Source organism: Balaenoptera musculus, chromosome 10 (genome assembly GCF_009873245.2).
Source record: "Balaenoptera musculus isolate JJ_BM4_2016_0621 chromosome 10, mBalMus1.pri.v3, whole genome shotgun sequence".
NCBI classification, from domain to species: domain Eukaryota; kingdom Metazoa; phylum Chordata; class Mammalia; order Artiodactyla; family Balaenopteridae; genus Balaenoptera; species Balaenoptera musculus.
In genome coordinates this window covers 92,947,024-92,968,567 of record NC_045794.1, presented here as the reverse complement: position 1 = coordinate 92,968,567, position 21,544 = coordinate 92,947,024, and the positions used below count along the sequence as shown (strand labels likewise).

General features: G+C 54.3%; 1 protein-coding gene and 1 pseudogene across 1 annotated transcript; both read left to right on the top strand.

Annotated features, from left to right (window-relative positions):
* Positions 1 to 746: 746 nt before the first annotated feature.
* Positions 747 to 11,192, top strand: TXN2 (thioredoxin 2). Its single transcript, XM_036867311.1, has 4 exons — positions 747 to 844; positions 1,340 to 1,602; positions 3,432 to 3,555; positions 10,562 to 11,192. Exons 2-4 carry the CDS (start codon positions 1,340 to 1,342, stop codon positions 10,673 to 10,675), a joined length of 501 nt encoding a protein of 166 aa, XP_036723206.1. The 5' UTR covers positions 747 to 844; the 3' UTR covers positions 10,676 to 11,192.
* A 9,863-nt stretch (positions 11,193 to 21,055) lies between these two features.
* On the top strand, positions 21,056 to 21,267 carry LOC118902684 (annotated as a pseudogene).
* The last annotated feature ends 277 nt before the right edge of the window (positions 21,268 to 21,544 follow it).

Here is a 21,544-nt window from a genome sequence, read left to right as displayed (position 1 = left end):
GGTAAGGTACAGGGTGCAGGGGAGACAAGGGGTGACAGTGACACCAGCCTGGGACACACAGGTGCCTGGACCCCTGTTGTCCATGACGGTGACAATGGGTGTGAAAGCAAGGCCCAGGCCCAAGCAGGTTCACAGGTCACCACACTTTCTGCGGGGCCTCAAGGGCAGGCCCTCCAAGTACTACCACCATCTGGCATCTTGTCCGGGCCCAGTTCCCCAGCACTCCAAAGAGACAAGCTTGAGGAGCCTGGGTGGAGGACAAGCCCAGCCATTCATGTCACGTATTGGGAAACAGAAGCCCCCAGGGGCACGGTGACTTGCCCGAAACCACGAGGTTATACAGTCGCAAGTGACAGACAACGGCCACAAAGCGTCCTCTTGTTGCTCCGAAATCGCACTGAGACAATGAGACAAAGGGGTGCGAGTCTAGCTGACATATACTGCAACAAGAGTTTGCAAACTCCAAAACCACCCCTCCCGCCCGCCCGCCCCTCTCCTGCAACTAGCACCTCCCTGTCGCTCCCTCCTCCTTCCCCTCCTCTTCCGGACCCTCCTCCGGGGCCCGCCTGCCTCTTCCGGTCCCTCCCCCGAGGACCCGCCCCCTTGCCGGTCCCTCCCCTAAGGGCCCGCCCCTCTTCCGGTCTCTCCCTCCAACAGCCCTTCTCTTCCGATTGCTAACTGAAGCTTTGCCCCCGCCTCCCGTCACGTTGCAGAGAGGCTTGCTCCAGGTAGCCTGTCCCCGGAAGTGACGTTAAAGGCCTTCTCCTCAGGAAGTGACAACAGAAGTGCCCTTGACCGGTGGGGAGGGCCAAGCTGTGTATCTCTCCGCTCTCGCTGCAGGGAGGTTAGGAGGCCCGTGGGGGTGGCTCGAGGTGGTGTCGAGGCGGCTGAGGCACTCTGCCGGCGCGCTCCTGGGCGGGCCGGCGGCCGAGCGGGCAGAGACCCTGGGCTGGGGGAACCTGTTATCGGGGGAGCCGGGGTCCCTGGTCCCTGGTGGCGTCCACTTCCCCAGCTCCTTCCACACACACGTTCCTCCTTTTTTAGTTCCCCCCTTCTACCCCGTGCCTCTTCGTTCCTCCTTGAATTGTTGCGGTACCTCTTTCCTGATCCTTTGACAGCCACCCCCTTTGTCCTAAATTTCCCATTAAAACACTTTGAAAAAGAGTAATCGATAGAGTAAGGACTTCTCAGACCGCCGTGGGTTCCAACGTTGATTCTCATTTAATAATTGGGTTATTTTGGACATGTCACGATTTACGTGAGCCTCGGAGTTTCCCATATACATCTCTTTTAATGGTGTATTGACGGCCCCTACTCTTCCTGCCTCTTCCCCTCACAGATGGCGCAGCGGCTTCTCCTGAGGAGGTTCCTGGCCTCCGTAATCTGCAGGAAGCCCTCTCAGAGTCAGTGGGCGCCCCTTGCCTCCAGGGCCCTGCAGACCCCACAGCGCAGTCCTAATAACCTGACAGTAACACGCAGCCAAGCCCGGTCAATATACACCACCAGAGTCTGTACGACGACCTTTAACATCCAGGATGGACCAGACTTTCAAGACCGAGTTGTCAACAGTGAGACACCAGTGGTTGTGGATTTCCATGCACAGTGAGTCCCGGGAGTTGGCAGAAGGCTGGGGTATCACTTGTTCAGGTATTTGTTTATTGAGAGCCTGCTATGTCTCAGTACTACATTTGATTCTTCTCATATGTAGACTCATTCCAAAGATTGATGAGACCCAATCCCTTCTCTCAAAGATTAAGTATAGTTTGGCAGGAGACGAACTAGTAAATAGTCTTCAAAACTCACTGTGATTGGTGCTGCGAAACACTTATGTTCTGTATCTCACTGCCCGAATGGCCCCGGTCATCTTCAACTTGGACCAAAGCAGGAAAAATATGACTCCAGCATCATCTGACTTTTGGTGTATGCCAGTTCTTGACCCGTTAGAGAGTTGATTTTATTTTAACATCTTGCCACCTAACCTGGGAAGGGCTGGCAAAAAGTTATCAGTGCCACCGCAGTGGTGCCCAGGCATGCAGGGGATGGGCAGGAGTTTCTTTCCAGTGCTCTGTGAGTTTGTTTTAGGGATATTGAAATGTCTATGGCCTTCTGATTGTTGGCCTGGCCTTCTTCATTTCCGGACCTTTGAGGCCTGGCTAGACGCCTGACTCCAAAACTACTGGAAAAACCCCTCAGAATGGGGCATCCTGAAAGAAGCCAGTGCAGCCTGAGTTAGAAGTTGGAAGGCCTTTTGCGCAAACCACTGACAGATTCTTTTGCTTTCTTTCCCATTCTTTCTCTGACTCACCATGTTGCCTTGGGCAGGCCATGTGGTGTCCTTCTGCCTCCCTCTTCTTCACTTTGATAGGAGATAAGGTCTTGCAGACTGGGTTTTTAGGTGTTGTGAGTTCATTGACATCTGTGAATGCAAAGGGTTTAAAGGCTGAGAATAAAATAGGAGTCACCAGTTGGGGGTTCGTGGAAGGCAGAGCTGTTCTGCCCTCCTGGTGTGATGAGCATACTAGAGAAGGCTTCTAAAACGGATGAAAAGTGGAGTGATGCCTTATTTTCTTCCCCAAAAAGGAAGCAGGGGGTGAGTTTGTTCATTCAGTGCCAGGCACTGTCCTTAGTGCCACATACTTAGAGATGACAGCCTAGGCTTACCACCTAGAGGGGAACACCTGTGTTAGTGCAGTTATGGCAGTTGACACAGGGCCTGGGGGATCACAGAGTAACCTGGGGCTAAAAGAAGACACTTGGCACACAACCTTGGGTGCAGTCCCAGACCTTGCACAAGTCTCGTAACTTGTTTGGGCCTCAGTTTCTTTGGAAGATGTTTTCTTTTCCTTTGCAGGGTTGAGGGTTCTGTAGTAAAAGCTGAGAAGGTCCTGGCACAGTGGCTGGCAGTCGTAGATACTCCCTAGCTACTGGTTTCCGTTCCCTTAGTTCTGAGTCTGTGAGGTGTCTGAAGTAACTCTGCAGCTTACAAAGCGTATTTATTCGCATTGCCTTAGTTGATTTCTCATCATAGCTTCGAGATCCAGAGTCTCGCTTTCAAATGAGGAAACTGAGGCTTCAGAACAATGAGCTGGTTGGCAGGAGCCTGTCTTTGAACCTAAGCCTTTTAACTTCAAATCCCATGTTCATCTGTATGACAGTGTATTTCTTTTAGATATAGTGAAATAACCTTTCCAAGAGTCTTAGGCTGAGGCCCGTGTTTTAGAAATCCAGGACCTGTAAAAATTCCCCAGTTGCAGAGTCTCCTGGAGTTACCTGGCATGTCAGCATTACAGGTTAACATCCACACACTGTAAGTAGAGGTGACGAGGCCAGACAGTCCCTCGGAAAGATGTGGGTCAAGGGAAGGTCCTGGGAAACCGTAGATTGATTGGCGAGCACTTTTGTGACAGGATTTTTCTCCTTCCCCTTCCGAGGTGGTGTGGTCCCTGCAAGATCCTGGGGCCAAGGTTAGAGAAGGTGGTGGCCAAGCAGCATGGAAAGGTGGTGATGGCCAAGGTGGATATTGACGACCACACAGACCTCGCCATAGAGTATGAGGTATGTTTCGGCAGGGGATGGCCGCAGGGCAACTGGTGTGGGGATGCTTGGGGCCACAGGATAGCTGGAGACGTCTTGGGGGCCACCAGGGAGTCAGTAAGGGGGTGTCTTGATTCTTTCTAGAGATCTCAGGGGTTCAGAGCACTTCAGATGTGACTCCCTTGGTCCTCTGAGCCTCCTGTCTCTGTTCACCACCTTTAGGCAGTGGGATGTGTGACCCCAAACACCAGGTTTTTCTCGGAATCTTGGGAAATTGATGCCCTCCCTCATTCATGGATTCATCCATCCACCTGTGAGCCCTACGGCGTGCCAGGCGTACATGATTCTGGCGCAACTAAGCTGAGCTCCTTGTCCCCGGGGCTGGGGTGGGGGAGTAAAGGGGATAGGGAATGCGTCACGTTAGAGGGACCCTCTGAGCAGATCCGTGAAGGGTGCACAGAGAAGAAGGCAGGGCCGAGAGCACAGCAAACACAAAGATGTGAGCTGACATATACTGCAACAAGTATACTGACATATACTGCAACAAGTATACTGACATATACTGCAACAAGTATACTGACATATACTGCAACAAGTAGTTCACCCAGACAAGTTCTGTGTCTGACTGGCTTGTGCATTCTTTCAGCAGACATGTGTTCAGAGTCCCTTCAAGGCCAGGGCTGATACCTGGTGGTGAGGATGTGGCAGTGAACAGAGCTGACAGAATCCCTGCCTTTGTGGAGCCTACGTGCTAGTATTTCAGATTGGGCATCCACAAACTTGTTCTCTAAAGGACGAGGTGGTACGTGTTAGAGGCTTTGCAGGGCATTGGTCTCTGTTGCGATACTCACCTGTCTTGTAGCACGAGAGCAGCCATAGAAAGTATCTAAACAAATGGGCGTGGCCGCGTGCCGGTAAAACTTCACTTACGAAAACAGGCAGCGGGCAGCAGGTTTGGCTTGTGGGCCACAGTTCGCTGATCCCCGTTTTAGATAATAAGTGCCGTGGAGAAAAAGAAATCAGGAAGAGGGGGGTGGGAGTGCTGGGCACAGGGCTGGGGAGGGTTTCCTCTTTTAAAGGGTGGGCTAGGGAAGGCCTCGCTGAGAAGCTGACAGCTGAGCAAAGACCTGGAGGGAGTAAGGACCGAGCCATGCCGCTCTTTGGAAGAGCGATCCAGTGGAGCAGACGTCCTTTGCAAAGGCCCTGAGGTCAGGGTCTCACACGTTTGCTCACAGAACATCAGGGCCTGTGTGCCTGGAGCAGAGCTTGCCAGAGGAAGAGGAGCAGGAGGCGCGTGGGGTGTGGAGCATCCTCTGGGCCTTGGAGACCACGTTGTAGCTGGAGAAAGGGGAGCGGTCCATTGTGGCTGGATGGCCACCGGGAAGGGCCGAGCAAGCAGTGAGAGGACAGGCAGCTGGGAGAGCCGACTGCCGCCAAATTGGAAGGGGCCTGGATAGCATTATTCCAGAGCCAAGGTCGCCCCTGGTGGCCTGTGGGCCACATCTGGCTCACTAGCTTGATTGGTCTGGCCCTCGAAGTGTTTTCGTTTTTGTTTTTAAATGCTGAATCAGATGCTGTTATTTAAAACTCAGAAGATTTCACGGGAACATCCAGATTTCTGGTTCTCTTGAAGTATCTAGATCTGGCCAGAGTGAACCTTCATCCCTCCCTGGTAATAAGTGACTGAAAGAGGTGGCATCTCTCTTTCTCAGAGTTTGGAAGTCCAGGCTCGACTCTCTCTAGACCAGGCGAAGTAGGGATGCCCATCCTCCAGCCGGTCCCTGTGGCAGGAAAGGGATGGGGGCAGGGGTGAGAATAGGCAGTAGGCTGGCTGCCCTCAGAGCTGGGGCTGGGGGTGGTCACTCAAAGGAAAAGCCGGCTGCCCTGACCAGAGGCAGAGGAAAAAGATGCTGGGCAGGCAGAGCCACGGATGACGACTTCAGGTGGTTGGGGGAATATTACCAAAGTAAGACTATCCATGGCACCGGGTGACCGGGGGCCGCTTACAAGGGCTCGAGGGAAGGAAGGAATCGTAGTTTGATTTTGTTTTCAAAAGCTCTCCCACTGATTGCCCAGTCAAGGGGGTACTTGTCTGACCATTTAGGGGCCCCTAGCTTTCACTGCTTGCCCCTCCCTCCCCCAGAGACCCATGGCAGCTGTGGGAGTGAGGGTGTGGCCCTCTGGTGTGAGCTTAGGGCCGGAGCTTCTGGGCACCCCAGGGTGATGGGCAGGCTCCAGGTGTCTTAGGCTCCCTCCCTCCTGAGCTTCAGCTTTGGCCTCAGGCAGTGGAACTTAGGCCAACACATCCTGAGCACTGACCGAGTCCCAGCAACTGTAGTAGCTGTAAGGATACAAAAAAGAATAACCCAGTTCCTGCAGCTGTGGTCACACGGGTGGTGAGAATCCCCAAGGCCACCCCACCTGCGTTCCAGGGAGCCTGCACTCCAGGTGATGTACGGCTGGGCCCTGAAGCCCTGCGGTTAAGCCTGGGAAGTGTGTGGTGGGGGAGAGGTCCTCTTGTAGGGTCTTCTCCCTCCGTCCACTGTCCACATAGTACGGCGTCACATAGAAATTCCTCAAGGCTGCTGGGCCCATGTCCCCTGGACCCGGCCTCCTGGTTTTGCCAGGTCCTGGGCTGACGTCATTGCAGGGTTTAGGAAGCTCCAGTGGGGATTCTTCCTGACCCCTCCCCGACCCCTTTCCTTCCTTCCTTCACACCTGTTGTTTTGAAGAGAGTCTGAGGAAGAAGTTTCAGCTGAGATCCATAGTACCTCCTGGGACAGCTTCCTCCAAAGCCTGAAGGCCTTTTCCGAATGGTGGATGGACTTGGAGAAACTGCTTTAAGTTATATTCAGGGAATATAATTCTTCCCAAGCTCTCCTGCCACCCCCCAAGCCCAGCACGCACCCTCAGGGTGAGTCTCCCTCCTCACACAAGTTCCTCTTCCCCTCCCTCCACACTCTATGCTTCAGTCAACTGTCCACCCTAGAATTTCACCGTCTCCCAAAGGAGAGGGAAGGGAAAGTGGCCCGGGGCCTTGGGGTGCCCCCCCACCGCCACTCTGCACCGCCTGGCTTGGCGGAGTGCAGAGCTCTCTGCTGCCCCGTCTCCTCAGGTCCTCTGGCTGGGTGCTCCCCAGTCGTTCAGACCCTGGGGAGAGCGTGGATCGGGGTGTTGGACCTTCATGCTTTCTTCTGGGGCTTCTGCTCACCTCACACTTGGAGTTTTATCCTTTTATTTCTCATCTTACAGAGAATGCCCTTTAAACAACATTGTAAAAACGACCAAATAGCAATAATCTTAGCATGGAAACAAACCACTGTCAATATTTGGGGTACCTTATTTGAATTTTTTATTTGAATTTTTAACAGTCCATATAACCTCATAGACAGTTCATTGAATAGTATTTCAGTATTATTGAAATAATGCATAGCTGGAGTGCACAGTACTTCAGTCATTACCATATTCCCTTATTTTGAAAGTTTTCTAAATCACTTTCAAACATGAGTATGACCTGGGATATTGTTAAAAAGCAGATTATGATACAGTGGGTCCGAGAAGGGTCCAAGATTCTGCATTTCTAACAGGCTTCCAGGGGATACCACTGCTGGGAGTCCAGGACCAAACATCAGGGAGCAAAAGCCCTGAAGCTGTGGGCCGGCCTTCTAGGGGAGGTGCCGTCAGCGAGTGGGTTCACGCTGGTGGTGTACATTTTGTGGGTTTGGACAAATGTATGATGACACGTATCCACCGCTACAGTCTCATACAGAAGAGTTTCACCATCCTAAAAATCCTCTCTGATTGACCTTTTCCTCCCTTCTCCACCTGAACTCCTGGCAACCACTGATCTTTTTACTATCTCCGTAGTTTTGCCTTCTCCAGGATGTCATATAGTTGGATTCGATTCTTTCAGTAATAGTTTTTCCAAGAACCCTCCTGTATCCAAAAGCTTCTACAAAGCATTTGGCCTTTCTCATTTGAAGCATGAGATCCTTTTAATGCTTCCCCACACATCCTTCCCTGCCCTGCTGGGACTCAATGTTTATCTCCAATCCCTTGCTCTTGGGCCGAGGTACAGTGTAGTTTGATGTCACGACAGCAAAGTCACACAGATCTCGTTTCCGATTCCAGCCCTGTCGCTCAGTCACTCAGCCTTTGAGCCTCAGTCTTCTCATCAGTAAAATGAGCCTGCCTTGAGGCAGGAGTTGATGAGCCAGCACACACAGATGGTCCGGGTCGTCCCTGACACCTAAAAAGCACCAGTATGTGGCTGCCAGGGTGACAGTGACCTTTTCCTTTGTGTTAGTTCTGCAATTGGCTGAGGAGGAGGTCACCAGTCTCCTGTGACAACTAGCACTGTGCCTGTCTGCCTGTCCCTCGGGAGGTCCTTCGCATTTCACAAATGGAGGAAATGGGGTGAGACCGGAGAAGACCAGGCAGGGATACCAAGCTCAGTGGCAGTGTGGGCTGGGGGGCTGCAGGTGGTTGGGAAGACACACACGCACACACGCACACCCCTACCCCTCCTGAGTTCCCGGGGCCTTCAGCCAAGCATGGGAGCCTCCGGGTGGCTTCACGAGCAGGAGCTCAGCGCATCGTAGCGCATCTTTTCATCTCTTCTCCGGCCTCTTGGTTCCCTCAGTGGCACCAGAATTGAGAGGGGAGCTGAATTCTCGCTCCATCGCGATCCCCTTACACTTGCATCGCCTTTCCAGAAGAATGTGCCAGGGACCTATGCACTTCCATTTAAGGCAGTCTTTACAAGCACCAGCCCTTCCAGATTTGTGAGCCGAGCTCAGGGTCAGCAAAGCCACATCCTCCTCCTTGCGGGTAAGGGAAGTCCAGTCACAGCCCAGGTATCGCTGCAGTGTCCTAGAAGATCCAGCTTCTGGCAAGCCCATGACTCTGTGTGTGTGTGTGTTTGCACACGCGCGTGTGTCTGTCTGTGTCTGTGTGTCTAGGCTCAAACCTCAAAAGAACTCCCTTGATCAGTAATGACTAGATTTTGGTTGTCATGAAAATACAGTTGCAGCGTGTCTGCTGTACACCCAACTACAGCATGGTCTGTGTGTGTGTAAGCACGTGTGAGTTTACACAAATGCGATTGTAAAGGGAATCATCTAGAATTCTGGAGAAAAATTGAGTCTAGTCCAAGCCACCTCAGTGAGCATAGGATCCTGCTTAGAGGGAGGACGGTAAAAACAGTTAGACCACTGCTCACACATTGAGATCCAGTTTTCTCTCAGTTAAAGAAGCACAGGACAGCATGGGATCCAGCATGGGCGAAGTGGAGCGGGTAGTGCCTGAGCCTTGGGCCTCAGTTCAGAGCTGCCGGATGTGAGGCCGCTGCCTCCACAGACCAGTAGAGGGCGCAGGAGACGGCATGTGCGGGCCCTGGGGCGCCTCCAGGGACTGCGTCCTGGAAGGAACCTTTCTGGGCCTGCAGACGGGGCAGCCATGTGCTCAGCCTTGTGCTTCATGCTATCACACGTGCCAGGGGCGAGAAGGACGGAGCCAGTGGTGGCGCCATGAGCAGGGGCACACGTGGTGGTCAGCCCGCCACCAGATGGGTCTGCCTGCACATTGTCTCTGGGAAGTATGTCAGCTGCCACCAGCAGCAGCCCCAGGACAGCCCTTGAGGGGACCTGAAGGCACTAACAGGGACAGGGACTCTTGTCATCTTACCTGCTCCGTTTGTCCCCAAAGCCCATTCGAAGAGGGGTGCACAGCCTGCCACGTACTGAGATTGGGCCGGTCAGGCCCGCGCTTCTGTTTTGTAACTGACACACGCACAGTCAGAACGTTCCAAATCTTAGGTCTGGCTTCCCAGGGTGACTCATGGGCAGGACAGCAGTCAGGACACGTGAAGAACTGGTAGGTTTGTAGAAATCGCTGTTGTTACTTTGTAGTTAACTTGTATGTAAGAAAAGTCTCTGTTTATTTTGTTCTGTTTATGTTTTTTTCAAATGCCCACGATGCCAGGTGGGGAGCCCAGGCAGCAGAATGCGTGATGCCAGAGCAGGTCTTGGGCCTCATTTACGTACCGTGTGATCTGTACAGGTCCCCTGGGGGAGCTTGAGAAAATGCTTCACAGGCCAAGAATGTCCAACCCCCCCTAATAAATAAATATAGGCTCACAAGGCTGAGCCCCTCCTCCCACACTGCCCAGTGTGAGTCAGTGAATTTCTGGACCCTGTTAACCATCGTGGCGTGGATCTGAAAGAGGTTGCGTGGGGCCCTGGGTTTTCCTTTTGTGACGTGCCCTCTGTGGCCTTCATTTGTTGAGTGCCCACTGTGTGCCGGGCACCGTGCCAAGTGCAGGGCGCTGTGCTGAAACTTTGCAGAGATTATCCCGTTCAGCCCCCATGCCTGCTAATATAAGCCCCCGTAGTATCTCCATTTGCTGATGAGAACACTGACACTTAGAGTGATGAAATGGCTCACCCAGAATGGCCTGAGATTGGCTCAGCAGGCCCCAGAGCCTGAGCTCCTGACCGCTCAGCTTTATACCCAAATCTTTAATCCCTGTCCTAGACCTGCACCATAGAAACTCATCCCCATTTCACAGAAGAGGGCACCAAGGCTCTGAAGGTGGCGTGACCCGGCCAAGGCGCCCAGCTAATGAGCGGCAAGGGCAGGATTCAGATTCTCCTGGTGCCCCCTGTGCCAGGCCGCCCCTCAGGGCGGTTCTCTCAGCCCCTCAGCTCCTCCCTGCCCCCAGCCCTGGCCTGCAGCTGCACGGGTTATTTTAATCTCTCCTGTCATTCCAGCCAAACCACTGGGACAGTGAGTCAGTCACACAGTTGGGGGAGGAAGGGTACTGCTGGGAGCCCACAGTGGAGAAGTTTCTCCAGGGCTGGACCTGCAGGCCCTGCCGTACCCCTGCGCGAAGGGAAGGGGGCCCACCCGTGGCTTTGGGCAGTCACCGCCCTGCATAAGCCAGCAGCCCTCTCCCCAAGGCTTGGGAGTAACGGTCAAGAAGAGCTCACCTCTGAGTGACTTGGCCTCCTTTGTCCCCTCCACCTAGGTGTCAGCTGTGCCCACCGTGCTGGCCATCAAGAATGGGGACGTGGTGGACAAGTTTGTGGGCATCAAGGACGAGGACCAGCTGGAGGCCTTCCTGAAGAAGCTGATCGGCTGACGAGCAGGGAAGCGTCCTGGCTGCCCCTGTCCACCTGGGCCCCGTGGTCCCGTGGGACCCCGACAGAACTCACTGCCCTCTGTGCCGGCCCTTCCCGCCGCCTCCCTCTGTCTGGCCCCTGTGGGCCCGTGCTTTGGAGACCAGGCCTCCAAACACAGGAGCCTCAAGTGCTCCCAACCCGGCTGACCGCCAGGGTGGCCGCCCAAGGAGCAGCGCCGCCGCCGAGCTGGGGCAGCCGTCTCCCCACCCACTCTGTCTGCTCCCTCTAGGGCTTGTTGCCGTGCTTCCAGGATGCCGGGACGGAGTCCCGGGGCCAGCCTGCCGTAACAGCTTGGTCTCCCTGCTCCCTTCTGATCTGAACCCGGTGCCTGGCTCATCTGCCTCCTGCATTTGTCTTTCCTGCTGCTGTTTTGTAAAAAGAAGAAGGAGGAAAAAAGAAACCCAAACAAGTGAGAGTAATATACATAATTCCCTCATTTTTTTGTAGGTCTGTAATAAAGAACTTTATGTGATCCCCTCTCCCTCCCGCTGTGAAGAACAGACCCTGGGCCCTGCACCAGCTTACCGTGTCCGCACCCCGCCCCCCACCCCCCCAAAGAGCCACCTCCCTCTTTCCTCCCAGGCGCCGGGGCAGCGGGCGTGTGTTGGGCAGGGGGCATCCTGCAAACCCTTGCCTCTGAAAGGCTCGAGACACTGCCCTCCTTTACCGTTAGCGGGCCCCACGGTTCTCCGAGCAGGGGGCTTCACTGAAGGAACTGGACCAATAAAACTAGGGCTTGCACTGTCGACAGCTTCCATTCTGTCTGGGCCCTGGGAGCACCGTGGCCCCTTCCCAGGCTCTGCCCCTGTTTTCTGCTCTGACTCCCACCACCCTCTTGCCCTTGACCAGCCCCTCCTCTGACTAATACCGTGTTCAGTGGTGGCCGCTGTTCTGAGGACGCCTTTACGTACAAGTAAGGCAGAGGGGCGCTTGTTGTCCCCATTATGCAGATGAGGACACAGAGGCCGTCAGGGTGCAGAGCCCAGGTTGCCACCCAGAGCTGGTTGCCTCTGCAGCCTGAGCTCTTACAGCTGATCCTCGGGGGGCCTCTTCTGCTGACGGGCCCACACTCCTGCAGAAGCCTGGCCTGCCCCTCTCCCCACCCCAGCCCACTGGGAGGTGGGCTGTCCTTCCTGTGTGTGTGCGCACAGGAGCTCCGAGGCCTCAGGGCCAGGCTCTCTGCCCCTTCTTGTTCCCAGCCCCCGCCTTGGCCTGTGGAGGAGGGTGCCAGGCACACCAGGCTGCCAGCTGGGAAAGCCCACCCCTCTTCTTCCTCATGTGGCCAAGCTGCCCTTTGGCTCACTTGCCCAGCTGAGATGCCTGCTCGCTGGGTGCCAGGCGGCAGGGGTATCCCGGCACCCTTCCCTTTGGCCCTGGGGTGTTGTGTGCACTCTTCTCAGTGTTCTTGGTGTTCTTATTGGAACTGCCTGTGTTACTGCAGGGTCTTTGAGGGGTCGGCCCCAGGACTGCCTTGGGAAGGCTGCTGTGACTGGCGCCAGAGGGCAGAGTTGGCTCAGAAGCAGGGCCTGTGGCCTCTGGAAGGCCGCCGGCCTGGGATCTGTCACAGGCATGTGGAAGGGAAGTGAACCAGCAACTGGCATTCGTGGAGAAAGGCCAAGAGCTATGTGTAAGATGAATAAGGACAGCCAGTGCTCAGAGGGCACTTCCGGGGTGCCAGGCCCTGTTCTAAGCACCGCCCCTCCCAGCAGCCCCACAAGGCAAGCACTGATCGTTGTTCCTGTTCAGGCACGAGACCCACTCAGGGAGGGTGGGGACGTTGTCCAAGACGCGAAGTCCACAGGCACTGGGCTGGCCCTGCTCCTGCACCTCCCCCATCACCTTACAGAAGGTAGTGTGTGATCCTAATCTCACCACTGGCTGACAAGGCAGGCAGCGTCAGCTCACGTTATAGAAGAGGCACTGATGCAGAGTTGAGTAACTCAAAGACGCCCAGCAAGTAAGGGTTGGGGCGAGAATTCAGAGCTGGGCAGCCTGACTCCCGAGCCCGGGCCTTTTCCACTGTCCTCCTCTGCCACTCCTTAAAAGGTGCCCACTGCCAAGCACTTTGCATATGCGCTGCCTCATTTAGTTCCTCTCTTGCGAGGCAAGAATTATTTCCATGTTACAAGTGAAGGCACCGGTTCCAGGAAATTGACTTGCCCAAGGTTATGTCTGAAAAGTGCAATGCCAGATTTGAACCCAGGTGGGGGTCTGGCCCCTGCACCCGCCCCGGGCAGGTGTGGAGAAGGGCTGGCAAAGGCCTCTGAGCTGCCTGGAGCGCCCTCTCCTTAAAAGGTGTGCTGCGGGGCGAGGTGAGCTGGTGCTGCCGCCCCGGCTGGCTTCTCCGCCTGTGAGGCTGGACACGGCATGAGTCACTGGCTGTGAGCGCAGGATCCTCAGGGTGATCCCGTCTGACTAATTCCACGGCGCTGATCTCACCAGGACGCCGCTGGCTCTGCACCGTCAGCCCCACCGTTGCCCTCTGGGTGCCTCGGGCTCCTGGGCCTGTGGAAAAGGGGTTGGCAGTGCAGCTGCGGGGCCTGGCAGCCCTGCTGGGGTCAAGGGGACACCCCCCGCCCCTCTGAAGCACAGATACGTGCAAAGCCCAGGAAAGGGGGCACAGCCACGGGCTCCCCCCTCAGCCCCGAGACGTCCTGGAGTGTGGCTTCTGTACACTTATTCTCGTAATACCAAGTTTATCCAGTTGATCCGGAGGTGGGGGACAGAGGTGGAAGCTTCAGTTTGTAGAGTTTATCTTCTCTCCTGTGAACCCTACAACTCCCCTGCCAGGCAGTTCTCCCCATTACACAGATGAGGAAACAGCACTGAGTGACATCAGCGGAATGGCTGAGACCCTGTTCTAGATGGGAATGCTCACTACCAAAGAGCCTTAGCAGGTCTTAGAAACATTTGGGTGGAAGAATGGTGGTCACTACTGTGGGTTCCTTCTACACCGATGAACATGGGAGGGAAACTGACCACAGCCCCAAGAAGCTCATGCTCTAAGACAACAGAGCAAAGGGCAGCGGGTCACCCTAAATGAATGTCAGAGCGTGAGGGGGTCTGGGGTATCCTCTAGGCTCTCAGAAGGGCACGGGGAGGGGGAGGCTTGCCCAGGTCACAGCATGTTTGTGATGGGGACCTGAAGCTGAGTGCCTTGACTTCAGCCAACCCTAAAATGAAAATGAGTCACGGCCTTTTTTTCCCTGGGCTCCAGGAACAGGAGCAAGGAGGGCAGCCGTGTCTCTGAGAGGGGTAGTCTCCAGGGTCAGGACCTGAGGTCAAGGGGATGTTACTGGGGCTGCACCAGTGCCCTTCCCAGCACGCCCTGCCCGGGGCTTGGGGCTCGGGGCCAGCTCAGCCCCTACCCTAGCTGTCTGGCGAAGGCTTCTCCGGAAAGTGAAGGTAGTTTGGCCAGGCTGCCGGAAACCCCTAATGTTCAGCCCCTGGGCTGAGAGGGTCCAGAGAACAATGTTGGCGGAGGGCAGGATGCTGCGGACAAGCCAGGCTTCCAGGCATGCTGCCGCAGTTCCTCTCCGCTGCCTGGAACACCGGCTGCAGGCGTGACCCTGAACCCCGGTCCCCAGGCTGGCTTCCATGTCTCTGCCGGAAATCTGGGAGCCTCCCCTCTTCAGCCACCTCCTGACAGCCTTTTGGAAGCTGGGGGCCACCATCAGCCAGTCCACAGTGGTGTAAGTAGGGCCAGAAGAATCATATCTGGGTTCAGACCCTGAACTTGCCACCCACCAGTGGTGGGCGTCACCATTCTGAGGCTCAGTTGTCACATCAGCAAAATGGGGATGATGGTGGCTAGCGCTTGCTGAGTGTGTGTCACCTGTGCCATCTCACTGAGCCCTCACAACCACCCAAGGAGGTAGGGACTATCATCACCATTTTACAGATGAGGAAACTGAGGCCCAGAGAGCTTAAGTAACTCGGCATGAACAGGTGTCAGAGCTCAGATCTGAACTCAGATGTGTTAGATTCTGAAGTCTCTGTGTTCTTACCCATTAGCTATACCGTTTTGTCTTTGGGGCAAAGTTTTCCACCATTTTGAGCCTTGATTGCACCATCTGCAAAGTGGGGCTAATAACAATCACCACGGAATGAGGTCATCATGAGGATTAAACATGCTGGTATACCCAGCAGGCTCTTGAGAAATGTCCTTTGCTTTGCTTTTCCCCTCCCCCCAGCTTCCCCCAACTCTAAGCTACATCTTAAACAGGAAACACCAGATTTCCCGAGATAAGGACCCCAGCACCTCACCATGGGAGGGGCCGGTCGTGGTGCCAGGCCTTGGGTCTTGTATTTATTTGGCTCTGAGTCCTGGCTCTGACCCCCACCTCCACCCCCTCCTGCTCTAGAGCTCGCTCAGTGGTGCCTGTGGCTCCGGCAGGCTGGGGAGCTAGGTGGTGACCTCACCCTTGGAGAATGCCCACTGGAATTCACCCTGAGTCTGGTCCCCCGTTCTCCATGCCTCCCGGCCACGTCTGACTGGCCTCTCGCTCAGCCTCTGAGCCAGCTGTCCACACACAGCCACGGATGGGAGCACCTTTTGTGAGCAAGGGCGCCACAGTTACACAGCTGCTGATTACTGACTGAGCTGGTTCCCCACCTTTAGCTGGCATCCTGCGTGACAACAGGCAAGTAGCTGTCCGTCTGTGGTCCGCTGCCTGCCTCAGCGTCCGGCAAGCAGGCAATCCGGCATCGGTTCCTTTGTGTCCCACCCTGCCAGGTGTGCCACCCACATCTAAGCCCCCCAGCACCCACCTGAGGTAGCAACTCTTGTTTCCATTTCACATATGAGGAAACTGAGGCCCAGAGAGGCGGTGTGATGTGCCCAGGACACACCCTGGGAAAGGAGGGTGGGGTGGCCCGACCCAACCCCTCTGCCTCTCCCTTTGCCACTGTGCTGCCCCCAGGGGGGTCATAGGATCCCTGTTCTCATGCCAAGAGTGGGGACTTGGGGCCTCTCTTTCATCTGCCTCCCCCACCCATTCCCCGGGCAGGAGGCGGAATATTCCTTTGCTTAGGATCTACTGCTAAGGCTGGACTATTCTCTCCAGTCCCGGCATGGCAGCCCCACCCCTTAACCTCAGCCAGCCGGTGTGTGTGGATGCCTGTCTGGGCTGCCTGGTGCCAGGAGTTAGAGGTCAAAGCAGAGGAGGACACGGCCCCCGCCCTCAAGAAGCTTACAGCAAGCACATGGATACAATGTAAAGTATAAAAGCCACAGTAGAAACAAGTAACATTTACCTTCATGAAGATAAAGCACAGAATGATTGGAAGCCCTGAAAAGGAGCAAATCTGCAGGGCTGTCAGGTAAAGCACAGAGAGGAGATGAGGTTCAAGAAGGGTTTTGTTGGGACTTCCCTGGTGGTCCAGTGGGTAAGACTCCGCGTTCCCAAATGCAGGGGGCCTGGGTTCGATACCTGGTCAGGGGACTAGATCCCGCATGCATGCCACAACTAAGAGTCCATGTGCCGCAACTAAGAGTCTGCATGCCACAACTAAAGGTCCCACATGCCACAACTAAAAATCCCGCATGCCGCAACGAAGATCCCACGTGCGGCAACTAAGACCCAGAGCAGCCTAAATAAATGAATAAATAAATAAATGGTTTTGTTTAGGAGAATTGAATAGGAGTTAGCCCGAGAGGCAAGCAGTAGGAAGAGCATTCCAGGCAGAGGGAACAGCATGTGCAAAGGCACAGAAGTGGGAAAGTACATGGTCTATCTGTCCAAGGAGGAAAGCTGGGGGTGCAAGGGGCTGAGTGGGGCCCCACCAAGGGGGATGGAGCCAGGCTTTGAATGGGGTCTTGGAGTCACATAGACCTGGTTCCAGTCCTAGCCCTCCCCCTCACTAGCCAAGCCTCAGTTTTCTTCATCTCTGAAATGGGAGGATAGTACATAACCTCCTCATGGTTGAGAGATTGACATGAGATAATAAATGTAATGTTAGAACATAGTGCTGTTACGTGGTAAGCATCATGTTAAAATTTTCTAGGCGTGTGCGTTAGTGTGCTAGGGCTGCCTAACAAAGTACCACAGACTGGGTAGATTAAACAACATAAACTTATTTCTCACAGTTCTGGAGGCGAGAAGTCCAAGATCACGGTGTCAGCAGGGTGGTTTCTCCTGGGGCCTCTCTCCTTGGCTTGCAGACGGCTGCCTTCTCACTGTGTCCTCACAAGGTCTTTCTTCTGTGTGTGCATCCCTCATGTCTGTTTGTGTATCCCAATTTTCTTTTCTTATAAGGATACCAGTCATATTGGATCAGGTCATTTTAACTTAATTACCTCTGTAAAGACTGCATCTCCAACTACAGTCACATTCTTTTTTTTTTTTTTTCTGTGCTAGAGAAAGTCATATCCTAAGGTCCTGGGGGTTAGGGCCTCAACAGATGAATTTGGGGAGACACAACTCAGCCCATAACAGCCTGTCTTACATAGTTCAACAGTAGTGACTAACACACAGGGGTTCTAGACACTGTTGTAAACACTCCGTGTATTAACTCCTTCAGTGCTCATATAATCCTAGGAGGTAGGTCCTATTATGAGCTCTAGTTTATGGATGAGGAAACTGAAGCACAGAGGGCTTTAGTTACAGCCTCAGGTCACACAGCTGGGAAGGGGCAGACCAGGATGTATACCAGACAATCTGACTCCGGTGTCCCCGCTCTCCTCCCGTACAGCCTTCCCACCACCCCACAGCTGCGGCTCTCTGCATTCCCATGACCACCCTTTAGTGTATCCCCAACGAGGGGACGTCACTCAACTAGGGTCACACCCTTAACCTTTCCCCCATGGTCCAATATTTAGGTAGTTTTCAGTTAATTTTTTTATCCATTATAAATGAGGCCAGAATGAACATGTTTGGACACAGAGCTTATTTCTTCCTTTAAATTTTATAGATGTGGGACTCCCAGGTCAAAGGGAGCATTTTATGGTGGCTGAGAGCTCAGAAGGAGTGTCCCCAGGCCTGAAACCTGAGCTGGAGTCCTCCACCTGCACCTCTCACCTGCTGGTTTACTTTGGGGGAGGGGAGGCCGAGCAGCAAGAATGTCATCAGACCCGACCCACCTCCAGCCACCTTTGCCTTAGAAAGTTCCCAGCCCTGGAACTTCCCTGGTAGCACATTGGTTAGGAATCCGCCTGCCATTGCAGGGGACACAGGTTCAATCCCTGGTTTGGGAAGATCCCACATGCCGTGGAGCAACTAAGCCCATGCCCACAACTACTGAGCCTGCGCTCTAGAGCCCGCGAGCCACAACTACTGAGCCCGCGAGCCACAACTGCTGATGCCCGTGCTCCTAGAGCCTGTGCTCCACAACAAGAGAAGCCACCGCAGTGAGAAGCCCGCGAACCGCAGCAGAGTAGCCCCTGCTCGCCGCAACTAGAGAAAGCCCGTGTGCAGCAACGAAGACCCAGCACAGCCAAAAATAATAAATAAATATATTTATTAAAAAGAAAAAGTTCCATGCCCCAAATTCTGACATTTGTGAGATGCCCCAAGTCCAAAGCAACCTCTTTCTTTTTTTTCCTTTTTTTTTGGTCATGCTGTGCAGCATGCGGGATCTTAGGTCGCTGGCCAGGGATCGAACCCGTGCCCCCTGCAATGGGAGTGTGGAGTCTGAACCATTGGACTGCCAGGGAAGTCCCCAAAGCAACCATTTCTATCAGGATCTGGTGATGGTTATGGGTCTGGGGTAGGACCTAGGAATGTGCATTTTTAAAGCCCTCGTGATTTAGATGCAGAGGATTGTGGACTAGGCTTTGAGAAAACGCAGCTGCAAAGATCACAGCCCTCTCTAAGCCCCTCCTAGTTCACCTCTTTGAGCTGCCTTCCATGCCCACACACTTCCCATGGGGCCAGGCACAAAAGAGGACTCGCCCAAGATGAATGAGTGAAGCAACGGATGAAGCGTGTCACCTGCTAGGGAGCTGTTCCATGCCAGGCCCTGTGGCTGGTCCGGTCCTCATCCTCATCCCACCGCCCAGACTCTATTACAAAGGACCCTGTCTCCTCACCTAGGAGGCCTGGCTGGGCTCCAGCACCTCTGCCGCTTCCCATGTGACTTTGGGCACCCCTGTGTCCTTGGGCCACCGAGTACTCCCTCCCCATGAAACAGACGTATTTGTTGCTCTCATGTTATTTCCTGTATTAATCGTTCCCATCTCACAGGGACCCTGTGATGTTGAAATAAGGGAAGGAATCTACTGAGGCTGGACCAGGAGAGGGAGAGAGAGCCAGAGAGGATGGGAGCCTTGCCTGGGGTCAACCAGCAAGAGGAGAGAATCCAGAGCTGGTTCTGGGTTCCCACTGCCAGTTTTGAGGTTGTTCTTGACTGAGGTTGGCAGGGAGGTTGATGGGGAGAGAGTATTTCTACAGGAGGTGAGGGGAGCAGGAAATAGTCCCCCTGGGGGTGCCTTCTCCCTGCCAAGTCCCCCCTAAAAGGCCTTGCCTTCCATGTCCGCATTTGCTGGCCCTGCTGAGTACCACGTGGCCTGGGGGGTAGGGGGCTTCACGGTGGCCACAGGTGGGGGACCAGCTGCCCAGCGGGCCTGGTGTTCGCTCAGCATTTGGCCCTGACCACCCAGCCATAGCCAGGCCAACGTCAGGGCTGCAGGTCTCAGGCCACAAGAGTGGGCGTCTCCTCCTCAGCAAGGGGAAGGAGGGCAGGCTGTGTTGGGCCAGCCCTGGCCCTCCCTGTCCCGGCGCTGGCCCCGGGGCCTCTGGGGAACCAGCAGAGAAGCAGCTGCCCTGGACAGTGGCCCAGGAGGATGAGGCCCGCGGGGCGGGAGCTGGGTCTGCTTGGGCTGCGGCAGCCTGGGAAGACGAGGCTCTTTGCGCACGTGAGGCCCGGGCCGTGCCCTCACTTGCTCAAGAGGGCTTGACCTCTGATGGCTCCTCTCTGGGGGCTGCATTTCCCAGCACTCTGCTGGCCCCAAGTCTAACCTCAGGGCGGGAAGGCCCTCAGAGACCAGCTCCCTCTCCCTGGTTAATAGAAGAAACCAGGCCCAGCGAGGGGAGGGGAGGAAGATGGGGTGGGAGCCAAAGGCCAGCTGGGGAGGGGCCAGGTCAGGAGGTGGCCCTTCAGAGACCCTTCTCCAGCTGGCCAGCCACCAGACTGATGCCACGTGTCCGCACGTCCCTCTCCCCCGCCAGCCTGAGAACCCTGAGGAGCCTCCTTCTCCAGTCACAGGAGTGGCCATGAGTCTGTCAAAGTGAGCTGAACTCCTAGCCCCAAGTCTGCGCCCTTCTCTTCCCCGCCCCATCCTGATTGTGCTGTGAGTTTGAATTTTGGAGTGAGTAAGAAAGAGTAAGAGGGAGACTGATTTTTTTTTAGCGGCCCAGACCCTCTGGACTGGAGGGCATTGTCTCCTCTTCAGGAAACTCACTAAAAAACCTGGGAACAATGACACAGGCCCAGAGGAGGGCAGAGGTGGGGTTCCTCACAGACTAGGGTTTGGAACTTGATCTGGAATGACCAACCATCCTGGTTTGCCTGAGACTTAAGGGGGTCCCCGGGACACAGGACTTTGAGTGCTAAAAGGGGACGAGTGTTGACTCTGCCTCTCACTGTGTAATTTCACCTCTGCATGCCTCAGAGGTTCACCTGGACAAGGGGATCGATAGTTATCCTACACCCCTCCCGGGATGCCCTGAAGCTCCCTGGGGAGGCTGTGGAGGGAAAGGCAGAAGATGCTACATCCCAGGAGATGCGTGGTCTATTTTTTCAATGTGAGTGGTGGCCATTCCCGTGAGGGACCGCCTCCACCCCTCCCCCCACCACCTGAAATTCACTCATTCACCACCGAGAACAAAAAATCAGCACCTGTGCCAGGCGCAGAATATGCACGGCGGAGAAAGAAGACCCCAGCTCTCATGGAACTCGGAGTACGAGTGTGGGTGAACACAGTCAAATGAATTTGTTCAACACACTGTCTTGAGCGTTGTACGGACATTAACTCATTGGACCCTCACAATAACATAGTGAGGTGAGCATTAATTTATCCTCATTTTGCAGCTGAAGAAGTTGAAGCTCAGAAAGATTAAGTAATCAGTAGAGAAGTCAGGGGGAGGACATTAAGAGGTACCTTTTTGAAGGATGAGCATATGTCTGAGTGTGTGCAAAGGGAGGGTTTTCTTGGAGGGAAGCATGGAACAGCATGACACCTCCAGCGAAATGCATTGACATAAGACAGATTAACAGGAGAAAAACAAACAAAGTTTAGTAATATGTATACCTTCCGTATACGTGGGAGATTCCCAGGAAACTGAGTAACTCTTCTGGCTGGACAGACTGACGATTGGCTGCAACACGGGAGGTGCGTGGCAGGGATGGCGCTGGTGCGGGCCTGGAAGCAGATGTCCTGGTTCTACTACCAGTAGCTGCCGGTCATGGCACTCTACATGCTGGAGCCCTGGGAGCGGGCTGTATTCAATTCCATGCTGGTCTCCATGTGGGGATGGCACTATACACGGGATATGTCTTCACGCCTCAGCACATCATGGCGATACTGCACTACTTCTTTGAAATTGTACAGTGACCAAGATGTGACCGAAACCAAGAGGTTCCTTAGAGAAGAGCCACCATCTGAAATCGGAATGAGACTTCGTCAGATGTCATAAGAAACTCTACTAGATGTCAACATAACCAACCCTATGAATATAAAGACTAAGATTCTTGAGTAGAACAGGAAAAGAGTCCTTACTCGTGTGTGTGTTGTGTTCTTTATTTTTCATTTTAAAAGAGGCTCTTGTATAGTAGTTTTTGTCTATTTTAACATTGTAATCATTTGTACTTTGATATCAGTATTTTCTTAA